At 50.6% G+C, this 27,418-nt stretch overlaps 6 protein-coding genes across 6 annotated transcripts; 1 reads left to right on the forward strand and 5 right to left on the reverse strand.

Annotated features, from left to right (window-relative positions):
* Positions 1-3,400: 3,400 nt before the first annotated feature.
* On the forward strand, positions 3,401-7,154 carry PV10_00793 (uncharacterized protein; the record flags this gene model as incomplete). The annotated part of the gene is made up of 4 exons (XM_016364908.1): positions 3,401-3,692; positions 3,755-4,359; positions 4,407-6,495; positions 6,587-7,154. The coding sequence occupies 4 exons, from the start codon at positions 3,401-3,403 to the stop codon at positions 6,766-6,768; spliced, it is 3,168 nt and encodes a 1,055-aa protein (XP_016228557.1). The 3' UTR covers positions 6,769-7,154.
* A 1,203-nt stretch (positions 7,155-8,357) lies between these two features.
* On the reverse strand, positions 8,358-11,114 carry PV10_00794 (uncharacterized protein; the record flags this gene model as incomplete). Its single annotated transcript, XM_016364909.1, has 2 exons — positions 8,358-10,830; positions 10,888-11,114. The coding sequence occupies 2 exons, from the start codon at positions 11,112-11,114 to the stop codon at positions 8,706-8,708; spliced, it is 2,352 nt and encodes a 783-aa protein (XP_016228558.1). The 3' UTR covers positions 8,358-8,705.
* Positions 11,115-15,227: 4,113 nt separating this feature from the next.
* Positions 15,228-18,388, reverse strand: PV10_00795 (uncharacterized protein). The gene is made up of 3 exons (XM_016364910.1): positions 18,135-18,388; positions 17,117-18,076; positions 15,228-16,963 (listed from the first exon to the last, which is right to left on the reverse strand). Exons 1-3 carry the CDS (start codon positions 18,296-18,298, stop codon positions 15,526-15,528), a joined length of 2,562 nt encoding a protein of 853 aa, XP_016228559.1. The 5' UTR covers positions 18,299-18,388; the 3' UTR covers positions 15,228-15,525.
* A 1,481-nt stretch (positions 18,389-19,869) lies between these two features.
* PV10_00796 (uncharacterized protein) lies at positions 19,870-20,502 on the reverse strand (the record flags this gene model as incomplete). Its single annotated transcript, XM_016364911.1, has 1 exon — positions 19,870-20,502. One exon carries the CDS (start codon positions 20,500-20,502, stop codon positions 19,870-19,872), a length of 633 nt encoding a protein of 210 aa, XP_016228560.1.
* Positions 20,503-22,156: 1,654 nt separating this feature from the next.
* PV10_00797 (uncharacterized protein) lies at positions 22,157-23,417 on the reverse strand. Its single transcript, XM_016364912.1, has one exon. The coding sequence runs from the start codon at positions 23,233-23,235 to the stop codon at positions 22,255-22,257; it is 981 nt and encodes a 326-aa protein (XP_016228561.1). The 5' UTR covers positions 23,236-23,417; the 3' UTR covers positions 22,157-22,254.
* A 360-nt stretch (positions 23,418-23,777) lies between these two features.
* PV10_00798 (uncharacterized protein) lies at positions 23,778-26,176 on the reverse strand. Its single transcript, XM_016364913.1, has one exon. The coding sequence runs from the start codon at positions 26,087-26,089 to the stop codon at positions 23,972-23,974; it is 2,118 nt and encodes a 705-aa protein (XP_016228562.1). The 5' UTR covers positions 26,090-26,176; the 3' UTR covers positions 23,778-23,971.
* Between the last annotated feature and the right edge of the window lie 1,242 nt (positions 26,177-27,418).

The following is a 27,418-nucleotide window of genomic DNA, read 5'->3' on the forward strand; positions in this document are numbered from 1 at the left end:
TTCCTTTTCGAGAGATGCTTCCAATTTGAGCGACAGCTGATGGATAGATGTACGGAGTATTTTATTTGACGCAGTAGAGATCATTAAATGGCATGATTTGACCAACACTAGTTCACCGGCATGTCCGGATACCCATCCACTCTATCACTTGATCGTGGAGATGGAAAACTCGTTCAGAGCCTGATGGTCGAGACCGGACTGTCCTATAGATCGACTCTGCTTGAGCACGCCCACACAAGCAATACTCGACCCAACCACCAAAAGGTGTGATGTGGCGTAATGAAGCGATGCGCTTGTGGGAGCCATGGATGTACAAGCTCCGTGAAGCTCGCAAAGCCTTTGACCAAATGACCTCAAGCCCTGACTAGACCCGACAGCTCACGAGCCAGATGCAGGGATGGATGGATCGTTGGATGAATGGGCAATTTCAGAATAGGGAATTTGGCCGAATGCAACGCTTCTAGAAGGATTCTCAGACACAAATTCACTGGGAATGTCCGTCAAGTGGAACCAGTGGCACAAGGCTGACCTTGTGAAGTTTTGAAGATATCGCCATCTCAGCACGCACGTGGGTTCTTAACCACATCTCATAGGAAGATGATTCTGATATGCCAAGAGGCCTGAATTGTTCAAGCCTTTGTTCTTATCTCATTCAAGACTCATTGCCAAATCAGATTTTTGTATCGAGGTTCGCTTCTTAGTTGCTTTAGCTCTCTCTTGGCGTGAGTTCAGGCTCACTCCCCCGTCAGCGAATTGCATTGTCACCGTCGTATGCTGCTCGAGAAGGCGTGCTATGGTGTGGTACCGCGACTCTAGACCCCCATCTCATACGGACGGTACGCGGTGAGGCCATGGGTGGTGAGAAGTGGGTTGTGAGACACTGAGAGGAGGGTGGTTTTTCTCGAGGTGAAATGGGAATATATAATCCAAGGGAAATGGCCCTGGGAGAGGATTGTGATTTCCCAAACACTCGACGGCCAGTGCTAACGAGGCCAACGCCAATCTGTAAAACATCTGCAGTCTAAACTCTTGCAGTGACATCAGCCTCGTGGTCTTCCATCATGGCGCTCGACGAATATACCTACGTCTTTGTCATTGGCACTTTCTTTGCCTTGCTCGATGCATTCAACAACGGCGCCAGTGAGTATAGACCATAGAGTTACAAGACGTGAATGCTAACTGGTATTAATAGACGATGTTGCCAACTCATGGGCCACCAGTGTCTCTTCAAGATCCATCTCATACAGACAGGCCATGGTGTTTGGGGCGGTATTTGAAATGCTTGGTGCCATCACCGTCGGTGCCAGAACAGCATCAACCATCAAGAATGGAATCATTCCCAATTCCTCATTCCGGGACAACGCCCCCGTACAAATGTTGGCGTTCACTTGCGCTCTCGCAGCTGCATCTTCGTGGGTCATGTGGTGTACCAAGCACTCGGCTCACGTTTCCTCGACTTATTCGCTCATTTCCGCCGTTGCTGGAGTTGGTGTCGCGACCGTCGGCGCATCGAAGGTCCAGTGGGGTTGGAATGACGGTAAAGGTCTTGGTGCTATCTTTGCTGGACTCGGCATGGCGCCTTGTATCTCAGCCGGCTTCGGTGCCACCATCTTCATGCTGATCAAACTGGTGGTCCATGTGCGGAAGAATCCAGTGCCTTGGGCGGTCTATACCTCGCCATTCTTCTTCCTCATCGCCGGTACGGTTTGCACCTTGTCCATCGTCTATAAGGGATCACCAAAATTGGGATTGGCCAACAAACCAGCCTGGTATATCGCTGCGGTCACCCTGGGTGTGGGTGGTGGTCTCTTCATCCTCTCGATTATCTTCTTCGTTCCGTATTTGCAGGCCAGAGTCATCAAGAAGGATTATACCGTCAAGTGGTGGATGTTCATCCAGGGACCTCTTCTCTACTACCGCGAACCTCCTGCGGATGCCGAGGTTGCCCATATCCCCAATTACGCTGTTGTGCAGGAGGATAACGACAAGGATGAGCATTCTTCAACGGCATCCCCAAAGATCCTAGGAGGACAAGGCGACGTCCCTTTCAACGACGATCTTCCTGAAAAGGGGGTTGCAGATGCTGAGAACCAGCAATTGACTTACAGAGAGCTCCAGGCTGAGAGCGACGCCAAACTCAAAGCCAAATTGTTGCAGAAGCGTGGTCCCATGGGCTGGGCTATGCGAACTCTTCGAGACACCCCAATGGGAGCTGGTGAATTGTACGAAATCCACAACATCAAGGCCGTGTTGAAACGAATTCCTGCCCAAATCGTTGTCGGTCTTCTGTATGGTCTGCACTATGACATTCATTCTGCTCAGAGTGGTCTCGCTGGCACTCCTGAAGGCGAGCGCATGAAGCGAGTGTATGCCGCTGCCGAGAAATATTCCAATGAAGTTGAGCATACATATTCGTTTGTCCAGATCATCACAGCTTGTACGGCATCATTTGCCCACGGTGCCAACGATATTGGAAACTCGGTCGGACCTTGGGCGGTGATTTACTCGGCATGGTCAACTGGAAATGCTGCGAAATCCAAGGCTGAAGTTCCTGTATGGCAGCTTGCCGTGTTGTCCGCCACCATCTCCATTGGTCTCGCGACCTATGGGTATAACATCATGAAAGGTGAGTTCTCAATAAGTTCGTCTCATGCTATTTCTTGTGCTAACGTTGCTTTCACAGTCATGGGCAACAAAATCACCTACCACTCACCTAGCAGAGGGTCTTCAATGGAGATGGGTGCTGCAATCACTGTGCTTGTCTTCTCACAATACTCGCTCCCTGTCTCGACGTCGATGTGTATCACAGGTGCTACGGTCGGTGTTGGTCTTTGTAATGGCACATTGAAAGCAGTCAATTGGCAGCGAGTTGGTCTCTTGCTCACGGCTTGGATCCTTACCATTCCGATTGCCGGTACTCTAGGTGGCGTTCTTATGGGCATTGTCCTGAATGCTCCTCATTTCTAAATTGGGGGAAACTGATTTGGTCAGGCAGCATTCTCGTGATGGCTTTACATGGTAGTCTGTATTCAAAGTAAATCAAGCGTTGGAATTGATGAGGGAATAATCACAAATCATGAACAGAAAATTAATTGGATTCCCGAAACTTGTATGACACAGAAGGATGACAGTAGTTGAAGATGAAATTATGCCCTGTTCGCTGTCACCCAAAAGCGCTTGTACAAGTGCTTTGTTTTGACCACTCAGGCAGGCCAGAGGCGCTCTTGGACGCCCTACAAGCGCTTGTACAAGTGCAGTTGAGAGGCAAATGCCTGGCTACAAAGGCGCTAATGGGCACGTGACCCGTTGGGGTGGTCCTGGGTTAATTGTGGTAATACTCCGACGTACGAGCCTACAACATGCGCAACCAGGAGATATACCCCACCGCAGGCCCAAGTAAATGGTTGCCCTGAGCAACGCGCCCAACGTCGCAGATAAACAACCGTATCACAGGCGTCGTCATGCGGTTCTAGACGAGACAACCTCTCCCAGCACGGACTTTAAACATTCTGACAACGATCCATCCGACATCCTACCCTTACCAGCTCGAAGCAGTCGATCCGCAATCACCAAAGTTCACCACCAACTCTACAAACCATATACATACGTGCAACCTCATTCCAATTTGACTGGCATGATGCCAGCGGCGATAGCCACAGATGGCGGGGCGCCGCCTTCGGTGCCACTCAGCTGTAAGTCGAAAAACCACCATCATTGATAGTGACCAAGTCGGAGACTAATGTTTGAATCCTAGTTTCCAACAACTTCTGGGGTCGAGATGATGCCGGAGTCGATCCTCTACTGACACGAATGGCGAATGCGCGAACGACATGTGACGAATTAAAGGCATTTTACAACGCACGAGCGGCGCTGGAAGAAGACTATGCGAAGAAACTACTCAATCTGTCTAGAAAGCCATTGGGGAGTGTGGAGCAAGGATCCTTACGCACCGCTTTGGACGTGGCGAGAGGGGAGACGGAGAATATGGGCAAGCAACATGCGTTGATCGCTCAACAGATGAAAACCGAGTTGGAGGAACCGCTGGCGGCCTTCGCAGGTGGAATGAAAGAGAGACGCAAAATTGTTCAGACTGGGATTGAGAGACTGCATAAGACGAAACAACAGCAGGCTGCTCATGTTAACAAGAGTCGCGATAAATATGAGCAGGATTGTCTGAGGATTAAAGGCTATCTGGCCCAAGGTCATATGGTCATGGGTCAAGAGGAGCGTAAGAATAAGGCGAAGCTTGAGAAGACTCAGATCAATATGGCGACAAACTCTAATGAGTATGAAGCTGCAGTCAAGGTTCTTGAAGAAACGACTGGTCGGTGGAACAAAGAATGGAAAGCAGCTTGTGATGTAAGTGTTACTGAAGAGTTGTACGATAAGCTGCTGACAAGCCACAGAAATTCCAAGATCTTGAGGAAGAGCGAGTGGACTTCACAAAGTCGTCGCTATGGGCATTCGCCAATATTGCATCCACAGTCTGTGTATCAGATGACGCCTCCTGTGAGAAGGTGCGCCTTGCTTTGGAGAACTGTGAGGTCGAGAAGGACATTTTGCACTTCATCAAGACTTGTGGTACAGGCCAGGAGATCCCAGACCCACCTCGATATATCAACTTTTGCAGAGGTGACGCAGATACCGCCTCCGAGGTGTCTGAAGATGAGAATTACTCGGTCGCACAGTTTTCTCGCACCACCAATCCCGCCTTCAGATCCTCCTCACCTTCACACTCAGCGACAGGAACGCGATCCGTTCGTGATGAAACACCCCAGCGCATGATGGAAGATCCGGTACGACGGATGGACGAAGATGACATGCCAACACCGAGTAACAACAGCAATGGGCACCCGCGGCCGTTGAACTACAAGCAGCAAGGACACAATGTGCCTCCCAACTATTCGCCTAGTCAACATGGCGAAGTGTCCACAATCCCTCACAATCAGTATCCAACCGACGGTATGACCATGTTCTGTAGGTCTGATGTGGCACCGCCTTCGGCCACAGGTTCAGCAATATCAAGCAACACTCGGCCTGGAAGTCGTGATAGCGAAAGCCAATACTCTGTTCCAAGCTCATACACGAGCGCAGAGCCAATGTCTGGAACTTCATCACCAACCAAGATGGCGCCAGCGGGTGGAGTTGAGCTACCAGGTATGGCATCGCCGGATAAATCGATCCAAAAGAAGCGATCTGGTTTCTTCTCCAACAGTCCATTCCGGCGCAAGTCAAGAAGGGAGCCGGAGACAGCTACAGTCAAATCTTCGAACAATCGAAACACTTGGAACGCAGGGTCTGCATCAACTACTCGCATCAATCTCAACCCCACAGTGTCAAATGCGTCAAGTTCAACATCCAGCCCGACAAAACCAGCGGTGCGGAATCCCTTCAATCGAAATGCCGGCGCAATGGCTCCCGAGGGAGAAGAGGCGGCCGACCCACGGGCGAACTTCCAACTGAACATTGGAAATAATGTGTTTGATGTCGCAAGCCCCGACAGTCAACAGTCGCAGTCGACCCCAAGAGCAAGTGCTTTGACCAACAGAAGAAGCCAATTCGGTACACCATCAGCGCTTGTCGACGAGCACGATCCTTTGGCACGTGCTCTGGCGGATCTCAAGTCTTCAGCACTATCCAACGGCATGTCAAAACAAGCCAGCATGCGTATGGCAGTCGACCGATACCACGGAGTTGCAACTCCTGCTCCAGACGCCGAGGTGGCGGCTAACCCAACTTTGATGAGCGCTGAGAGCCAGGCGAGAATGGCAGCCCAGCGAGGTACACCACCGCCAGCTTATGAGGGGCGGGCTCAATCAGCTTTAGGAGTTCCACATCCTGCACATACCAAGAAAGAGATGTTGAATCGAACTCAGACCTGGGGAACAGACACTATGTCACCAAATCCACGGGGAAATCATCAATCACGTCCTGCTACACGCGAGGGTCGGCGAAGTCCCGGACCGGGAATGATGAGAGCAGCAAGTCCACAGCCACAGCAGTACGGTCAACGAGCCCGAAGCCCAGCACCAGGAATGGCAGCTCGAGGGCCAAGTCCACAACCTCAAGGAAGTTACCGAGCACGAAGTCCTGCTCCAGGTATGACGCCTCGAGCGGCGAGTCCCAACCCACAAGGTGCATATGCAAGATCACGATCACCGGCCCCTGGCATGATGCAGCAATCACAGTATCGATCTGCGTCACCGAACCCATACGCCGGTGCAGGAGATCGAGCTCGAGGTCAGTCGCGACAAGGAAGTGGTATGGAGATGCAGCTTTCTTCTTCCGACGTGACACGGTACGAACATGGAGGGGGAAGCGCCCGAGACAGACAGAGTATGCGTCCAACAAGCAGCTTTGGTGGTGATCGTTATGGTCAGAGCCAAGGTAGAGGAGGGTCCAAGGGCGGTGAAATGGAGTTGAGGCGAGAACGCAGTAAGAGCCTGGCCAACATCCCTATACGCCAACAGCAGCAAGAGCAGGTTCTCCATTTTGGTAAGTTTCCCCAGCCTCTTGTCACTCCACTTTGTGTTTTCGATCTGTACTTCATACCTACTCCACCACCCCTACTAACTTCTCTTGACAGCCCGCGCCATGTACAATTATACCGCGGCAATCCCGGAAGAACTCACCTTCCACAAGAACGATATTCTCGCTGTACTGAGACTGCAGGACGATGGCTGGTGGGAGGCTGAGGTCAAGGAGAGCCTGAAGGGTAGAGTGGGCGGTCGTGGGTTGGTGCCAAGTAATTACTTGCAGAGATGTTGATGGGTGGATGATGGGGAATGACTTGGTCTAAGCGTGTGTGTGTCTGATATCGAGTAGGGCTTGCTGTAGAGTCGAATTGCAAATATGTGACCTACTTACCTAGGTAGGTCTGGGTGGGATAATGAATGGATGGCGTCGATTCGCGTGTAAGGGAATACTTTTCACATGCTTGCTGGAATGGCGTTGAATAGCGGTTGGCATAGAGAAGTATACACGTACGTACGTACGTACAGAACAGTACGAAGTGTTGCTTATGGGCTGTAAGAAGTCTTCCCATCTCGTTTGTGGGTGTTGAGGTCTCGAGATGATGATTGTCAAAGCCTATGGAATGATTGAAAATCCTGATTCATTTGAAGAGGCAAGAGCAGAGGTTACATGTATCAAACACCCGAGAAGGCAAGTGCGAGCGACGTCCTTTCCTTTATTCATACATAATACTTTGATGGCACTTGCCTTCGCTGTTTTTTACTCTTTCTGGAACATGACACGCGACCATGCACGACCAAGGCAGCCATGTTTACTTGTCTACCTCACTTGTCTATTCGTATAGATGTCTACCTACCTACATATGAGCCTTTTCACCCTGGCGGTGACCTCTCTCTCAGTCTGCTCTGCGGGTGGATGGGTTGATGGTCAGTATGTATGTGACAAATTCTCATGACAAATTCCTGAGGTGTGTCAAAGGGGATATCGTCAAGGGCAATAACCTCGAGAGGATGCGACTGTGGCTGGCTGGACGTATCAGTGAGTAACAACAATGAGCAAGGATAGACAAAGTCGCAAGCAGGGATTTGTCCTCTCGAGCTTGGGCTTAGTAGGCAATAGGTAGTATTCGATGATATGAAGGATGAAAATACTACATGGTGTTCAATGACCATTCATCGAAATAATCGTTCAATGTCACATTGAATGTGCCCTGCAATGCAAAATAAAGGAGACCTACAACGTGAAACTTCCACCGGCGATGATAATTGTCACTGTCAGTGTTGTGGTGGTAGTCATGTTCGTGTTCGTAGTCATGTTCTTGACTGTAGAGTACATCAAATTGCCATGTCAAGTGCCGATGTCTCCATGAACCGTCCCGGCAGTTGATCTTCTCACAACAGGGGTCCTTAAGCACTGGTCATTCTGCCTCGGAACAGGGGTCCACGTTACACCAACCCGACCAGATGAATAGGAGACGATCAGATCCCACCCAGAAACAAAACATACAAACATGGTTCGTCAACGTCGTGCATGATTCGGCATCATCTATTCTATGGCTATTTATACATTGCAGGTTACTTTTTCGCCTGGACTGGCAAGCGTGAACTTTGGGTCAACGGGACAGGCCTCATGACTAATGACCCTGTCAAGCACCTGGCTAGACGGGCCAAAAAACCCCAGAACCAGGATACGAAGTCTGAATCCCCGCCAGGTTCTGCCGGCATTGAACCGACTGTCCCACTTTGGGCCCCTTGGCCGTTGCCCTGCAAACCACCGGAGAATGCCCGAAGTTGGGGAAATCCTGGGGGCGGGGGTTTCAGCCTGATGGATCGGCACACCGTCGGGGCATCATCTCGGCTGGATAATACGGTTAGATCACTGGACTCGATGTTTGGCTGATCCTCAAACAGCAAAGACCACTCATACCATGGCGTCTTTTCTGCTTCCGAGCGACCGAGAATACTTGCGTGCATCGGCTAATGTGGTATACCTCTCGAACGAGAGACGGCACTTCCCGAGGCTGAGTGTTCACTGCCGTGTTCAGGAGAGGAACGTCTGGCATTGTGCATTTCCCAGCAAACGTTTTGGACACTCTGGCCATAATGCTGTCTCCTTCGTATGGGTAGGGGTTGAGTCGAGCAGTAGCTCAGTCGTTGATGCGGGTCCAGAGTTGCGTAGTCTGGGGCATCTGGAATATTGTGGGTCCGGCTAAATCAGACCGCGGCTCTCCATCATGCAATATTCTTTTGGTCCATGTAATTCATCAGATCTGCCGCGTTGTGTCCGTGAGGCATATCCATATACTGGACATGACTTGAATCTTCGGTGAAAATCGGGTCGAAATATTCTTCCTGCTGCGGCGCAAAGGCCCAATTCTGCATCGAGGCATAGTCCCAGCCGTTCATCAACTGAGGACCCCCAATTGGGCTGTCCCAGCTGGTGCTCCATTTGATGGTGTCAAACATGTTGTCCATGAAGACCTCCTGGTTGGCAGTGTTCATGGGCTCTCGGTTCCCATACGCATTGGCAAATGACACATCAATATATGTCGGCTGAGTGGCGGTGGCAGATGTAGTAGCCGGAGGAGGCATTTGGCCCGTGATTGATGTCGGTGTACTCATTCCCACGGCAACATGAGGCTCGTGCTTGTCTAGTTGTGCCGGCAGATGCTTCTTGCTGCCCAGGTAAAGCCTATTGATGACGTCTAACGAACGCGTCGCGGTTGTTGACCACGCTTGAAGCTCTCTCATGACTCCCGCAGCCACTTCGACTTGATGTAGACTGCGCTGGACCAGGTCGGTGTTGAGAGGCTCAGAGTAGAGTGACAGAAGAGGAACCATGGTGGCCTGGTATAAGAGCCACGTGGCATTCCAACCAGACATTTGACATGGCTTTTGACCTTGCCAGGTGGCGGCGATGTCATTAATGAGGTCGGCGCAAAGCTCCCTGCAAAGTATGACCGCCGATTTCTTCTCCGGCGCCAGTTTTTCCCAGCTGGTTTTTCTCATGGCGTACCAGAGAAGTACGGGTCTATGCAGAATGATGCGATTCGAGAGATATCTCCATCTGGTCACGTTTCTCAAAACGGTCAGGCCGGGAGACTCTGACATCTTGGCGCAAGGAGAATCTTCTTGCATGGAGGAGTGTTTGTACCACTCGATGTACATGGCGTCCAAGGCATGCCGATCAGGCTCATCAAGGATAGGAGATACGGCTAGACACTCCTCCATCCGAGTGCTGATTACAGCAAGGCGAACATTTTCTTGAACCAAGAGTAGCAATTCGGACGATTGCCCGATTGGCTCCTGAGGAGGTTTGGCGGTAATGGCATGGCTCAAGCGGCCCATGGTGGGTCTGCCGAGAGTATTGCCCACCCATGAGTCGAGCATAAAGATCGACCACCAGAGCCTGCGTCTCATCTCAATTGAGAAGGCCGCCTTCTGTGCTTTGGTGGGGCCAACTCCTTCGGTATAGTCACGGTGAAGGCCGAGCATGGTCGCCATTCGGAAAGTCGCTCCCATGATTGCATTGGCCTGGTTGGGAGACTGGCTGTATTGGAGATAGAAACCGCATAGAATGGCAAGCGCCTGCACAGTTTCAAGGTGCGCGGAATCAAATGTGTCCATATCAATGTACTGTTTGGCACGGGCGAAGTAGATTTGATGGGTGAGATCTTCCGAGGAGCTGGCGGCTATGCTCCCCATGGCCAAGACGGTGTTCATCAGGAGCTGCCACCGTGCATCTGTTCTTGATCTGCTGGCAAAATCATCGCGAAAGCAAGATTCTTCAATGACAGGAGTAAAAGGGTGAATGAAGGTGAAATATGCGTCCACGTAGAGTGTTTCGTTGGCAGTCGTTGGGGAAGATGAGACAAGCCGCACGGCTGACTTGTCATGACTTAGGTCAGGCAAGATGGAGGACTCAGGGCTGGTGACTGTGGTGGAATCGGCAGAGGCAGCATTTGCCAGACAATCAGGATCGAGCCAGGTGATGACGCGGAGAACAGCCAGGACAGAAGATATGCCCAGATAGGACGAATTACGTTTAACCGACATGGAAAGTCCATTGGCATCGTCGGGGAGAGACTTGAGTCCAGAGAAGCTGGACTCCATCGCGTCATTGAATTCTTCGGGCATGGGCTGAAGTTGCTCCAAACTGCCTGCATCGGGGTTGACGGGGGGAGGTTTCTCATCGACGCTGGGAGTTCTGGGAGATGGTGGATGACCAGAATGGGAGATGAGCTCCACCAGACGGTCGCGCGACATATCTTTAAGCTGGTCGGGATGGACATTGGGGAACAACTTTTGCAGAATGCCACGGTATTCTTGCAATGTTTGAGAAATCTTCTCGACGGAGCTGTTGGCCGGGGTTAGAAAATACAGCTCGGAGTGAAAAGAGACAGGGGTTTCTCACCGTCGAGAAGGCATCTGCCTCTGCCTGGGCTCAGTATAGTGGCAGGAGGCGGCTTTACGATACCACTGACAGGTCTCGCAGGGATGCTCACCATTGCAGCGGATCTTTCGCCGTCTGCATGGCTCGCAGGCCCTGACTGTGGACGTCCTCCGCTTGGCAGCAGACGACGCACTAGGATCCAAAGGATCAGAAGTGGTGTATTGGGTGGTTTCGAAGGTATGGAACATTTGGGCAGGTGTTTGGCGTAGAAGCGTGGGGGTTACGGTCGCTGTGGATTCAAGATATATGCATGAATGCGTTGACGTTGCTTGGGGTGGTGGCAAGGTGGCGTGTAATGTCTAGGGTTACACTTGGACGGGGCAGGGCTTCAACACATCTGCTCCAAGGTCGTGAAATCGCATTTCATGGAACAGCGTGATATCTGCACATTCTCTTCGTGAGGGTTCTGAGGATCAGTTTGACGTTGAAGAACGGAGGTGTGGTCTGGAAAGAGTTGGAGGTGGTGAGCAGGTGGGGGCCCACAAAGCAGCAACAAAGGACGAAGCACAGAGGTGAAACTTGTGAGGCAAGATGCGGTTGGGCATGCAAGGTCAAGAGACAGGAAGCTTGGTCGAGGATAAAAGATGTGTGGGATCAAGACATGTGGTGGTGAGCAGGGTCATGATATGTTATAGTCATAGCAAGGCCAAGGGCAGCGGGGCATCAGGCATAGAGAGAGATGAGGGTCATGAAAGATGTACTCCGTAGTCCAGTCTCCGGGACATCAGACGTGGCGCTTGAGCAATCAAGAGCTAGCGTGAGAAATCCGGGGGAATATGGGCAATGGATGGGCCGCAGAAAGGGTTAGCTTAAACGGTGGATGAGAAGATTGCATATAGCCAGGCGACATTGGACAGTGGTTGCAGGTGTGGGAGGGTGGCAGGGAGGAAAACAGGCACATGAGCAGAAGGGCGATCAGGAATCGAAAGACGGCACTGAGGTGTGACTGTGAGGTAGTGACTCGTGATGAGGTGGTGAGGTGGAGGCACCAGGGTGGATGGCCATCCCATCGATGGGAGAGGCGTAAGAGGCATGAGAGGATGGTATGCGTCTAGGAGGCAGTGGAGGCACATGGGGCAGAGAGTCGAAGAACACGACTATCAACCATTAGCGTAGCAGCGGAAGTGGAGACGAGATGGACGATGAGTGACCAGGGGCCAACCAAGAAAGAAAAGGTGCATCAGGGCGAGAGAGAGGAAAAAAGAAGCTAGAAGTGGTGTGAAAGTGGATCGAGATACATCGTCCGGGGATTGTGGAATTGAGGATGTGAGATTGGGTCCAACGTTTTAGTGCCAGGTTGTCTGTTGGTCAGTGACTTGCCTTGGACCCAAATGTCGACACATGTTGGAGAGTTGAATTACCGAATTGGTGGCATTGTTGGTTGGATTGAAGTCTAGATGATGTTCCAGTAGACTGCCAGACTGCGCCCTGAAGAGGCAGACATCAAAGATATTGTCAGGTCATAAGGTAGGCAACTGTGGCAAGCACAAAGAGTGCTCCTTCCTGTATGTACCTAGATTACCCGGGGCAGTCACGACGGGCACAACTTTGAGATTGGAATCTGCAATTATCCTGAGTAACCCAAAATGCCACCCAAAGGCTTCATTGCCAGCCACCGACTGGTCTAAGAAACCTTCCTGGGGTTATTTGGTGTTTAGTGCATGCAAGAGAAGCAGCGGGAAAAGAGCCAGAAGACTCGCGAAGCAGGCCCCGAATGGCCGACTCCGGGCCCCGAGGGGTGTCTGTGACTCTGTGGCACATGCCCCGGGGGCTACGCTTTATCCTACTATGCATACCAAGGTACTTAAGGTACCTAGCTACCTATCTACCCCCCTAAAGGTACTTATTCCCTATCTTGCCACTACCTGGTCCTCTTGTAACTGTCTTGCTTTGACGGAAGACACTTATGTTACAGTTACTTTTCCTTTTGGTAGTCTTGGTAGGTAGGCGTGCCAGGATGAAAGCTGCACAACCAGGTCTGCACTCACTGTACTGTAGACTATACCGCCTTGTCCATTGGCTATCTGGTCCATTCCAGGGTTACCGAGGCATCCATCGAAAGGAGCTCCACGGGCATGGATTCTTTAGTTACTTTTGCCGAATGAGGTCCAGCAAGTAGTAGCGGCGGCAGTAGTAGAAACACTCATGCACACAGTAGTGACACGAGGTCCTCCAGAGTTGGGCCCTATGTCTCTTCTGCCGTGCCCCAGAAAATTTCTCCAGGCTTCATGTCGGCTTAATGAATAGGGTGTATTCGTTTCTCGATAATCGATTTGCACAGAAAACTCTGTTGACGACGTGTCTGGGTGGGAGAATCTCTCCCCAACACCCCGAGAATCATCCATAATCGTGCCTCAGTGGCTTGGGCCCTGGAGGCCGGGAAGTGGACCTGCAATGCCACGCGCACAGTAAATCCACTTGCTCCAGTCAACTGCTTTGTCCTCCCCAGTCAAGACTAACGGCGCGCCGCGTGTGTCAGTCAACGAATGTCCCGAAGATCTAACTCCACTACGATCCAGTGTTCACGTCATTTTCATCAGTCTCGACTTCCTTTCTTACAAGTCGTTTCCTTTTTTCCACAGATGAGTTGCAACAAAGGAAATAAGTGAGATAGCCCTTCTTTCCTTTGCTATCTTACTACTAAACTCGGCAGGTGCCCAGGTGAAATCATGTCTGCTTTGTCAAACAATTCAAATCACGCGTCTGCCGTGTTTGTGTTGTGTCTTGCCAACATAACATGGCCCAGCCCCGCCATGTCTACCCAACTCCTAGAACTGTCAAGATACCCTGGTCCATCAATTGCATTGATCAAATCAATTACCCAGGACTTGGCTAGTCGGCTGCCTGTGTCGTATACGGCACTTTAACCACATTCGCCGGACCAATCAACAGGAACAAGGAGTTGGCTACGGAGTCGGTGATGCTCGCTTAATAACCCTGGCTGCCGATTTCCATTTGCATGCCCAGATTCCCTGCCTGGTGGCATTGCTCGCATTTGTAGCATCTTGATGGACTAGGAAATCTGGAAGGAACTGTACGCGTACCTCGACAACCTGGATAAGGTACGTATATGGCAGGTGCTATCCTTCTAGCACGATAGCGATTCTACCGATAACGAGCCCTTCCATGTGTGTACGGAGGCACAGGGGGTAATTATTTGATTGATCCAACACCCTGGACAACAGATCAACCAAGTTCCCTGGAGTTATTACATACTTATCATATATTTACCTTACGCATGCATACGGAGGAGTTACTGTACTCCATAGGTACTTGTTGGTGCCGGTAGATTCAAAGGCTTCCAATCAACCTCCTTCCAGAAAGTGGACAACTCAAAGGGCCAAGACCCAGGGTTGATCGCTCGCTCCTGCCATATCCGCTCCATCTGCCGATTATTTGCCCTTGCCTTGTGTAGTCACGTAGTGCGTGTTCTGCACGGCAGGCACGGCAGGCACCCTCGATAACCCACCATTTCCGGCACCTCAGAGATCAGATTCACACTCTCGACAATTCTCTGCGTGCGTATCCATGAGTCCACGAGTACCTCATCATCGGCTCTGCCCCTCAAAACTGACCAGGAACAAGGAGCCATGGAGTTGTAACGACTACCTAGCGCATGCACATGCGTACAGTGGACTCTCGACAGTCTGGGGTCATTCATGGGTATTCAGAAACACGCCAACCTCGGTCTTTTCCTCTGCTCCATGAAACACCAAAGACGCCCCTGGATTCCTGGATTCGAGGATTCGAGGATTCGAATTTAGATTTGCATCCAGACAGGCAGACAATTCGGCCCCATCTGCCGAATGACCGACGATTACCCGTTAGACCTCCCATCCCACGCCTTGTACAGCTTACACCGACAAGATGTCAGGCTGCTGACTCCTCTGGATTCCATCTCTCTCATATGGTACAGTCAGACTACAATTCTTACATACTCTGCCAACCTGGCTTGCCCGGGCACTTATTTTACTCAGGATACTACTTTGGACAACCTCAAGCAGCTCAACCCCTCGGCTCACTCACCTCGCCTGATGCATAGTCCCGTACTAAGCTCACAGGCTCATCAATAACGCATCCTAGACTTCCCGCCCTGCTCCTCCGCATGCTTGATTCCAACACAATGGTCTGTTGCTTCTGCAGTTCTGTATGCTGATTCACAAATAATTTTAGGATTTACTCCTTCCACCATCCTTCCTTTCCCTCCGAGTGTGGCACCACTCACCCGCCGTAAAACAAGTTATATCACAATAAGCAGTCACATTCGTAGCCCACCGACCTTTCCAGGGTCATTTTGATTGGACTCATCTTTCATATCTACTAGAGACCATGGGTTTGTCCACCCAGTGGCCCTGGTTTGCTGCGACTACCTTCCACTAGGACACTTTGTCACCTCCTTGTTCAAGTCTAGAGTTGATGCAACACCTTCCCCTGCAATCAAGATCACGCCAGAATCATCTGAGGCGATGCACCTTCTTAGCTCTTCTAACCTCAGATCCTCGATCCGTCGATCCTCACGTCATCCACCCCTGTCGACTCTCCTTCGGGTCTCCTTTTCTGGCCTGACGGTTGACCAGAGTGCGTCAGTGCCAAACCCCATCACTGTTCCCCAGCCCCCAGGTAAGTCCAGTTCAGAGGAGCATCACCAGGCTTGAGGCCCCGTACTCGGATGATTTGATCATCGCCGGGAACCACATCAATTGCGCTGTCGCTGAGATGGCAACCCTCTCTTTCTTCAAACACCAGGCACTTGACCGGCCGCTCAACCTTCACGTGCATCTCGTTGTCCAGAACCTTAACCTGCACGTTCCGTGATGGGAATCCCAAATACTTCAAGGGTTGTGGCCAGTCGGTGTCTCGAGCCACTAATTCGCCATCAATCCAGATCCTCGCTGCAAGAATATGGGGCTCTTGGTGTACATTGTCAATCAAGCCCTTGAGCACCTCTGTTGTGCCGTTGGCCGTAATTTTGATGCCTGTCTTGACGATCTTGTCTTTGATCTCTCGACCTGTTTCGACCGACACGAATTTAACCTCCACATCTGCTTGAATGTCATTCAGTTTGGAGCTGACCACCCACAACTCCCATTCTTGGGTCTGAGGTTCTCGAGCATGTGTAACACTCCAATCGTGATGGCTGCGGCGGACCCCTATCGCCACTGGGGCCAGCACCCTGGCCATGGCGTAGTATGCCGGCTTCCGCCGTAGGTAATAGTCGACGATGGACCAGCTCGTTACTGGCCAGCAATCATTCAATTGCCACACCAAAGCCCCACCACAATGTCTATCTTCACCCCATTGCTTGCGCCAGCCGCGATAGCCAAACATCAAGGCTTCGCATTGGATCAGTTGAGTTAGGTGGATATAGGCTTCCAACGACGTGGCCGTCCTCACATTCTCCACCAGATAGGTGGCGATCCGTCGCTCGTGACCATCTGCTTTATTGTGAAAATCAAGCACATGACTCTGTGGGTAGAGATCGGCCTCGTTCTCGACAAATGATTTGATCGTGGCCAAATGTGGGAATGCTTCCATGCCAAACTCGGAGTTGAAGCGCCCTCCTAAAGAGTCAAAGATCTGATACTTTTCTTGTGTGCCGTGCCACACGTTCCATTGGTGCATATCCCCTACAGTGGGATCAGAACTGATTTTGCCATCACCCCAGGGCGAACCAGGGTGATAGGGGATCCACGGGGCCTCGGCGGCCGATACCCTTGGTAACAGCGACTCATAGATGAAACGAGCCGGGAAATCGGTCCGCAGCCAATTTTGCTCGTCCTTGTCCTCATAATCGTAGGTCAAATGGGCAGATTCAGCCACCTGGTAGTCTTCATTGTTCCCGGCAAAAATCACGAGGCTTGGATGATGGCGAATCCGCCGAACATTAGCCACGGCTTCCGCTTCGATCGAATCGAGCATGGCGGGAAAACAGGGGTAGTTCCCGCAGCCAAACATAAAGTCCTGCCACACAAGAATCCCCAGTTCGTCGCAAGCTTCGTAGAATGCGTCATCTTCGTAAATGCCGCCTCCCCACACTCTGTTCGGTTGTGTTAGTGTCGCGATCTTTTGGGCCATTTACCCCGGAGACGCCAATTTATGTAGCCCATGGGAAAACCGTGGCGAAATTGTGCTGGGGCGGGCTGGGCTGGGCTGGGTTGGGCAGGGCTGTATTCGACTCGAAACCACTCACCTGATCATCTTTTGATTTGCGGGGACCATGAGCTCGAGCCACGCTCGATATCTGGCCCGCGACACGTTGGTCAAGAAACTGTCGGCCGGGATCCAGCATGAACCGCCGCAGAAGACGTCGACGCCGTTGATGCGGAAGTAAAACGACTTGCCATGAGAATCGTGTTCCTGGACTAGCTCCACTTTGCGCAATCCGATTCTCCGGCTTTCCGAGTGTAGGGTCAGTCCATCGTTGACCACCGCCACACTCACTTCATACAAAGTCTGACCCCCGTATCCATTGGGCATCCATAGCTCAGGGTCTTGAATTTGCATTTTGCCGAAAGCCTTGCCGTCCGGGCTGACCTCGGCCTCGGTCGAACAGAGCACCTGGTCGCCCCGACGGACTGTGAATTTTGCATCAAGAATCTGGCAGCCTTCGTGGCCTTGGATATCGGCAGTGGCCTGGACTGTCGCAATGCCGTAGTCGTGTGAAAATTCGACGTCCGCTCTCAGGTCTGCTATCCGTACCGCGTATATCTCCAGCCGGATCGGCCTCCAGATTCCAGCACAGACCAGCAGCGGTCCCCAGTCCCATCCCCAGTGATATTGTGCCTTTCTCACAGCCAGTCGTGCCGAGTCTCCATTGAAACAGATGTACTTGTGGTTGGGATGCTGGTCGCGGATCTCGCGAGCTTTGAGAAATGCTGATTCAAACTCAATTTCCAGCTCCCAGTTGCTGCCTCCAGACTGCAGGATCTCGGTGACTTCGACACGGTGAGGAAGAAACATGTTGTCACTCTTCAAGATCGACTTACCGCCCAGCTTGACATGGGCAAATGTATCGAGACCTTCAAAAACAAGTACCGCTTTAGCCCCTGGTGGGATGTGCGGGCGGTTGATTGTAGTACGGTAGGTCCATGACTTGAGGCCCACCCATTCAGCTTTGATCTCGTTGAATCCGATGAAAGGGTCCTTGAGCCTGAATATGTTAGTCGGTGTTTTGAACCACGGCTTTCGTTTATTGTAATCAGTCATACTTCTTGTTGTCGATGAGATCTTGTTGGACGGTCGAAGGAATTCGGCGGACCGGCGACCAAGAGTTGGAACCCACATCGTCGGTTCGTTTGAACGACCACCCCAGAGACAAGTCGACGACCTCGAGAGTCTCGAGTGGGGGTTGTGGCATAGACATATCGCCCATCTTACCAGCAAGCAAGAAACCAAACAAACAATCCCCAAGAGAGGATTGGGAGTTATAAGAGGAGGGTCCCAGTAGCCAAAGGCGTACAAGGACTAGGGCTCCATGAAAAGGTGTGTCATCAACCTAGGTACTCATCGCCCATGGTCTACGTTACATCGACTCGTATCTGATTCGACCGTTGGAGCCCCAGCATCGAAAGAGGTACGGAGAAAGTCAACAGTGGAACGTCCATGTCGAAGTTGGTAGAGTAGTCAGATCATAGCCAATAAGATTACTCGTGTCCCGCTCCTGCCAAAGTCAACATTTATGGCGGGGTTGTATTTTACAGCCAATCGAATGCTGCGAACCTGATATATTTCCCCACAGACATATCAAAGACTCGCGAGATACATAAGTAGTCTGTATCTAGATATCTAGATGTCGTGTCGCGACTTCTCTCCAAACTATGAGTATCTCGGAAGGCGAGCGTTGCAGACGTGCTGGATGCTGAGGTACAACCAACAATCACCAACCCCATGTCCCCGGCCCTCCTTTCATGGGCCCCTCCAGTTCACTTGTCACCCACCCGCCGTAAAAGTCCCCTACAATACTAGATCAGTAACATCTCACACATATATAAAAGGCATGATGCTCGTGAAACAACCAGACCTACCTTCCTGAGGCGTCACTTTCTCATCGTCGACAAAACATTCCCAGGGGACATCATTAGCGTAGAAAGAAAGATACCCTTTAATATCCTTGAACGCCGGTGTTGGCGACTCATAACTCCATATCTTATTCCCTACTTTATCGCCCGTGGCTTTGTTCGTAAGCTGCCAATATGTTGCCCGTCCTTTCCATTCACATAGTGATGCTTTGTTGGGGATTTGTGTGAGTTTGAATGAATCGGAGATGGAGTTGCGGGGGAGGTAGTATGCTAGATATACCTCTTCTTGTTAATGAACGACTTTGTATTATATGATTGTATGGCTATAACCGTAGGGTGCAATGGGAAATAAATTATGCAACAGTTGACGTACTAGGAGGATGCGTCGTTTCTAGAACCCAATACGATGATTTTGTGTCGGCCACAACCGCAGATCCCCATTTGATGACTAAATGTCGGGGGATTAATTCCAATAGTGGAGGTCGTGGGAAGTTTTGGACGTTGAGCTTGGCTTTTGCCGTCATCTTGGTATATTCATTTATTTATTGAAGTATTTGTTGAGGACAATGAAATTGAATGGATAGTGAATGGAAGAACCTGTCAATCGATGACGATGTGGATTTGCTATATCCAATCGGCTTGTTTACTTCGAAAGATGCCAAAAAAGATCCCAAACTATCTTATTGGCATCTGTTACAATTAACACATCTATCACTCATAAACAGATACAACTTGAATAGGCAGAATCTCCACTAATAACTTGTGACAAAAATTATCATCTATGCTGCTTAGCTCATATATGTGCCCCTGCCGTGGCATTCTTCTAAGAATATCCAGCTCTCAGCCATATAGTTCTGTCACAATTTCTCGCAGACACGTCTCCCATAGCCGGTAAATATTTCCGTCCTTTCTTGAACCAAGTCCCTTATCCTTTTTCCTCACGCGTTGCTGGTAACTCGTATGGGGCAATTTGTTTCCTTCGCTGAGATTCAGAATCCATCTCTTGTGGAAACATCCTTTGACCACTATCCAGTTCCTGCTGAGAATCAGAATACATCTCCTGTGGAAACATCCTTTGCCCACTATCCAGTTCCCCTGGTCCACTTTGCATGGAATTCCCGTAGAGTTCAGCTCTTTTGTGTGTTTCTTTGCGTTTTCGGATATACAGCCACCAGGCGGCAAAGATCAGACCTCCCAAGACGGCTAGTCCGCCCACTGACCCTCCAGCAATTGCTCCAACATTGGAGCCGTCGCCGCCGTTCGAGATGTTGGTATCTGTAGGCATTGAAGCATTCCTGGTAGCTGATGCACCAGACCCTGAAGCAATCGATGTAGTAGATGGGGAGGAACTCGATGTTGATGGCGAGAACGTTGTAGACTCAGGAACAAAAGCTGTGCTCACGATCTGTCCAATGGTTGTGGGATTAGGGAGGGTAACAAAGAAGGCTTCTGGATCGTTGCAACATGACGTGTCATTGAGGTTGTCTCTTCCGCAACAGTATGCGTCTTCATTCCCGCAGGGAAACAATTGAATACCGTTGCCGGGGTTGACTGTCATGACGATTTAATGATTGGAACAAGGGCCATGCGCAAGGGGAGAGACCATACCATTCAAACAGTATTGTGGGCATTGTCCGGACACCCCTATGAAGTCGTTGGTATATGCTAATCACGCTACCGTGCTTCTGTTCAACTCACAATCCTCATCCGTGCAACTCCCCCGATAGACTCGACCGTCTCTCCACTTGCAAAGGCGAGTCGAGAGGCATAGATATGAGTTGCTGCAGCAGAAGCTGTTGCCCGATCCGTCGGAGCATGGAACGTCAGGGGAGGCAACGTCACCATTGGTGTAATAGCAGGTTTGTTGTGACCCGTTGACAGCCATTTTGTTGCTTGCTTCTAGAAGCTAGAATGCTAGGATGGAAAGTCGCCAACCTCCACAGTCCAACTCGCAACTTGTGGTACACAGGCGTTGTCGCACTTTGGACAGTTAGGAAGACGAGGCTCGGGCTCGTTCTGGAGACAGGATCAGTACGAGGAGCCAATAGAGGCCACTGTAACTGGAACGAAAGCAGTGGACATGGTTGACAGGAAGGCTTCTTCTAGGAGGTGAAACACCGGGAAATGCATATAACGTAGGCAAGAATAAACAGTGGAATCGTGAGAGAGAAGATGAAGTTCAAAGGCCTCACAGATGGGGCGGATTTGCAACCGACACAACGGCCATCAGGCTACAATGGAGAGTCCTACCCTCGTTAGGCTGGGGACGAACAGAAGATCGTCATGTTTATGCTCCATCTGCATTGTGAAAGTCTGGCACCTGGTTATTATGTTGCATGCATATGAGGGTGTTTGGCGTATCCTATGCCAGCAGAGGTGATTAACGACAGTGTTAGCTACTCGGCCGACTTGATCACCTATAAGACCCAATTGAAGAGAGAGATCTGTCGGCAAGTGGCCGAATGGCGCAGCTAGTCCCGCCCGTAGCCTGCCAGTCGATGGAGGTCTCAACCGTCCAGAGCTAATAAAAGGCTGGAACCTCAAATCAAGAAGCGAGCCAAGGCAACATGTGGCGCCGACGAGATTCTAGAGTTTTGATGATCAGGCTGTACTGATCAACCAAATGCGACTCGACCTTGGCTTGAAGGAACTTTTGAAAACTAGACACACGCATGTGCATCGAGTTGCTGCACATTTGATTTCCCCTCGAGGGCGGTGCGCCTCCCATGCAGCATGAATGTGTCTTTGAAAGTCTCTGAAGAGGCACGAGAGGTCAGTCGGTGGCTCTGATCGTCGGGGTTTGATCCCTGCCACTGGGAGGTTTAGCCCCAAAGGACATGCCGTTTCGAGGCGTCGCCTCCGGATACTGGCATTTGGCTCCCAAAGAGCTACTCTTGCAGACTTTGCCTACTGTCCTCTTCGCTGGACTTTGGGACAGCAACCACCCGGATGACTCGCGAGAGTCGTGCGTCGACGTGTCAATGACAGGAAACACTGTCAAGTGCTGAATGTTGTGTGCTCATCAACTCCATCATATGGGACCTATACTGAAATTGACCTCCCCTTCATATATTTGACCGTGGTTTAGCTGACATTTTTGAGAATACTGAAAACTCACCTGCCCTCGAGAAGAAAGTCCGCCAACACTTGCGAGAGTTCAATGAAAAGGAGGAATACTTGACAAATTTGGTAAAATTTGATACAGCCTTCAGAGCGATTAGGACGATGCAAAGTATTTGACCGTCCAGGATGTCAGGCGTTATCTTCCGCCGCTAAAATCTTGACAAGTAAAACCATGCAAAACGGCTCTCTATTTCAGAAGAAATGCCGTGGCTATCCCACCACCAAACATGCTCGCAACTGTGATGAAGCTACTGAGACTCATGGTCGACATGCCACTGATTCCATGCCCACTAGTACAACCACCCGCCAACCTTGCGCCAAAAATCATTGCGAAACCTCCTACCACCGATGCAGTGAGAGAAACAGCAGGCCCCGTCTCAATGACAACCGGGATATATTGCGAGACAACTTTGGCGCCAGTGATCACCCCACCTGCGAAAACGATATTGGACAGACCAGGTCCAGAGGTACCCTCAATAAAACTCCAGAAATATCGTCCCACGTCTTGCCAGGCACTGGACACCCCGAGTGTTTGTTTTCGGAAAAGGACATTGGTAGCTTGCGCGATGCCGATGAGAAGACCTCCAAGAACGGGGCTGAGCCAGTATTCTCGTGTTGGGGCGAGGAACTGTGCAGCAGTGATCATGAAGAGAATCAAAACTTCATATATGAGAATTGTCGACGCCGTGGAGAGGCCTGTGGTGTCTTGCACAGTATGTTTTTGACTGACTGCAGATGATGGGGCCGAGCACGCTCGTTTCAGTCGGTGACCGAACTTTGCGAACACTATTCCGCCAAGTACACAACCGATGGCAGCATTAAATGCGGTATTGATGCCAAGCGCAATCTGAACAAGAACCGTGCCAGAACATGCACCGGTCAAGGTCATGCCAATACCCTGAAGTAGTCCTCCAATGATGTTGGCGTCATACCGAGCAAACCATCCGTACGACGAATCTGTCCGGGCAGGCAATTTGGCATAGCCAGAGCGGTTTGCTCCAACAATGATGAGCGCACTGCATGCGCTTGCTGCCAGGAAGGACTTGAGCATGTGGAAATTGGTCAAGCCCATCTGCGAGACGATCACAGAAGGCGAATATACCCCAGAGGCGGTCAGGGCCGAACCAAAGATTGCGCCAGAGGCGGCGCTCAGGGCTAACGAAGACATGGCGATGGAGGTTGACCGGTGGGTGACTCTCTTGGAAGAGATGAGGAGATGGTATCGGTGGTGGAAAGACGTGGATCTGATATTGATCCAATCCCAGGGTCGATTTCCTTCACCAGGAGCGTGCCCCTTTTATTATTAAACGAAGATATGAGAACAATGATGGTCGCCTGGCTTACATTTCAGTAGATATTGATGAAGCCTACCAAAGAGAAGGTCCCCGAGGTCGCCGAAGTGGGTTTTGACACTGATTCATCTCAGACCTTACCAGTCGGGCTTGGCAGAAATGATGCCATCGTCGAGGCGCGGCATAGGCCATGGCGGGAATGACTCCACCAGGGGGTCTGTCCCTTGGACCAATACTCGCGAGTAGAACTCTTGAGAGTTGGGTGGCTTTGTAGAACAGAGTTACAGATTCTTCGCAAAGTAGTTACGAGTCGATGTCAGGCTTTCATCCCCTTGGAAGATGTGATTACTCGTCTGGTGGGCACCTGATGTGAGGAAATATCACGTGACAGCACACCTCTTCATGGCCCATGGATATTCTGTGAAGAATATCAAAGAATCCTTCGTATACACGGATCTATGTATATGTCACCCTCGTATATGTTTATGTATAAATGTATAAATGTTCCAATGTTCCAATGTTCCCAACGCCATCCAAATGCAAACGTCATCCCATGACTTCGTAATTGGCACGACCATCAAACGACTCTCGTGCTCGTCTTAGGTCTCGAGATTACCAGCCAAACTTCTCGACCCAGACCTCAATATCCCAGCCTTCACGGACGAGTTGGGTGGCGACATTGTTGACATCGCGTACCAAACCGTCAGGGCCGGACACGACAATGCAGATCTTATCTTTCATGCGTTCTTGTAGAGTGCGAGCTGAGGGTCTTGTTGACGCGAGGGAGGATGTTTCGGATTCTGAGTCTCCGGGCGTAGCTGCTGCAGGAGCTGAACTCGACGGCGAGGTCACCCAGTTCCACACTTCGGTCTTCATATCTGGTCGGCCACCATCAGGACCCGCTCGCCGTGTATCGAAAGTGTGGGTTATGAGACTAGTAGTGACGGTGTTTTCTTCCTCTTCTTCGTTTGGAATGGGTTTCGTATCAAAGCCTTCGCGGAGTCCAGCTCCTCGTACCGCGCTGATCTTAGGGACTAGAGATATCCATTTGGAATGGCGGGGGTCCTGACGAACCCAAAAATGGCTAAATTTCTCGTTGTCGACTACTGATCCGCACTCAATCACAGTGGGGGCATGTTTCTGTCCGTCGCGGTAGACGGTTCTCAGGTCAGTGATCGCATTGGATTGTTGGTGCGGGTGGACTTGGTGGTCCCACGCTAGGGGGTTGGTTACGGCGATCCCACTTCCACCGGCGATGAAACACACCCTGTCGGCATCGTGGGCTGCTTCTAGTGCTTCGACCCCGCCGTGTGGTCCTTCAAGGATTACCTCGCAATGTTGGTGGTGATGAGCATAGTTTAACAGATCGAGAGAGAAACCGTCGATTGATCGAATCACTAATTGTAAAGGCCACGAGTCGACGTGTGTTCGTTGTGGTGGAGCAGGAGACGCGATGGTGAATGGGTGGGTCTGGAACCGATGTTTCCAACCAATTGATGGAATGGTTAGGAAGACGTGCTGGCCCGGTTGCCATCCATGGTGTAAGCCTATTCGGGTACCGAGAAGTTTCTTGTGCATGTCGATCTCGCAATGAATCAAGGTTGTCTTTTCATCTGGTGCAACCTCCAACGTGGCAACGAATTTCCGATTCGACAACATGCTGCGCCACAGGATTCTGTCCACGGCCCAAATGGACACTGTCGCTACAACATATGGTTTGGCCGTAGGATAGTGGAAAAAAAGAAATACCAGAGCCGCGAATTGAAATACAATATGTAATCCGAGAAAGGCCTCGTAATACATATGTCGAAACCATCCTGTACTTGTAACATATATGACCATATACGATGCAATCGCGAGAAGGCCGAGATACACAGTTGGTGAAGAGATGTACCGAAGGAATGTATATCCTAGGGGTCGGAAAATATTGTTGAACACCATCAACATACCCACAAAGTGAATGACGGAGAATATTATCAGCCATTCTCCAAGTCGACGATGGAACAAGTTCAGACCTTCATATGAACGTCGAGTCAAGAATTTGATCGGTTGGTTCGTCTTTGCTGCAAGAATGTAGAGGATAGGCAGGTTGATGACAAACAAGAGTCCAGCTCGATCAGCGAGCACAAATATGACTTCTGTGGACAAAGGCGTGCGATAGAAGAGATAGAAGAGGTTAATGGTTGCAAACATAACGATGGAAATTGTCGTTGCATTGTTTGGTAGGACATTGACTCGGGAGGTCAACGCGTAGATAGGCCGAGGTTGATATTGGAGGAACGCCTTGACTCGATCTGACAGACTTGGTCGTCGTGGAAGGGAGTTTATCTCTGAAAGCAGTGGTGTGATCTCCGATGTCGAATCATCCTTCTGTGGAGGAGTGCTAATTCCAAGCAATGTGCTACTCGAGGAGGACGAGGATACTGTCGTCGAAGTGTTCAACGAGATATCTTGTGTCAGGCCTTGATCTTTCCTCTTTGCCCTCCATCGTCTGGTATGGCTCTTATATAATTCGTAAGTGAAGAAGGCAGTCACTATGAACAACACCACGGCGTAATATGTCGGTAGAAATGAGCGATGCCATAATATCGCTTGAATGATTCTTCGAATGAGGTTAGGGTCGAGTCCCGAGGTCGGAGGGCCGTGTTCGAGAAGGTGGACAAGGTCATCGGAGGAGTTGAGGGAGAGACGAAAGAGCTGTGCTAACTGGGTGCGTAACGACTCGTCCATGGCCACAATGGTGGCTGCGGCATGAAGGAGAGCCAGAGAGAGTGGACGACCCAGATGAGATGGTCGACGAGGGTGATAATGATGCTGATGATTTGAATCGAATGACAATCACAGAAGCCGAGATCTTATCGTATCTGATTAGATTGTGTAGCCAAGACCCCTATATCGCCCTCACCGCCTTGGCAGAAATATCCTGAATAGACAGGTCACGTGTCATACAATCTTGGCATCAAGATGGATGAGGAAGGGGATGACTTCGTTTCTCAAGGGAGGGATCGACAAAATCACCATTCACCTTATGATTTACATTACACCTCAAGGAGGTCATCTGGTGTTCTGTTCATGCGCCATGATATGTCGGATGAACCGACTTTCACCCGCAGGCTTCGCGAAGGCAACTATACCGAAGAGCGTACATCAACCCTTTCACTCTGCTCGATCCTAACGATATTCTATCAGAACTGTTTCAAATGGGAATCCAACTCTCCATGTAAATATCCAGGTAGGTATCAGGTAGGTGGATACGCTACAACAATGTTCAAAATGCATGTACAGTCCGCATTCCTCACATGGAGATCATCCATATCTCTTCTCTTTTCCGAACCACATTCCAATTCCACCGTTGCCTGGAAGCAACGTGTCCCATGTTTACATACATGTCTGGGAATGTTGGCCAATCTTCATAAATCGTGTCCTTGAAAGCTTGTTTTCTCTTCTTACATTGTGTTTTACCGTCTCTTGTACACTCATCTACCTCCTATACGCTACCTCGAGAAAATCGCCATCACCATGTTGACTCAAAAGCTCACTGTAGCAGCTGCTCTACTTTCTGGCGTGGCGACTGTCACTGCCCAGGATCTTAATGCTCTACCAGCGTGTGCTGTAAGTTTCACCTCCGAACTCAGGGATTCAATGCTTGGGTTTAACTCACTCGTTCACTCTTTTACAGCGTGATCCAGTATCCACTGCTGTGACCGCATCAGGATGTCCCGCCAATGACACAAATTGTGTCTGCTCATCAACCGCGTTCCTCAACGCCATTGCCGTCACCATTCCAGCTGCATGCAGCGCTGAAGACATTGCTAGTATGCAACAGCCTTTCCTTCATACCAAATCAACACTGACAAGATCCTCTCTTTTGTAGTCGTCATCAGCGCCGGCAAAATTCTCTGTCCAAATCTCGCTGGCGGAAGCGGCGGTGGAAGCACCACAGAACCCAGCGGCGATAATCCACCAGCATCAACTCCAACCGGCGATGGCGGCGACGATGCTTCCGAACCACCATCCCAAACTGACGGACAGACTGCCGCACCCACCAACGCAGACAGC

This window comes from Exophiala mesophila, assembly GCF_000836275.1.
Source record: "Exophiala mesophila strain CBS 40295 unplaced genomic scaffold supercont1.1, whole genome shotgun sequence".
Classification (NCBI taxonomy): Eukaryota; Fungi; Ascomycota; class Eurotiomycetes; order Chaetothyriales; family Herpotrichiellaceae; genus Exophiala; species Exophiala mesophila.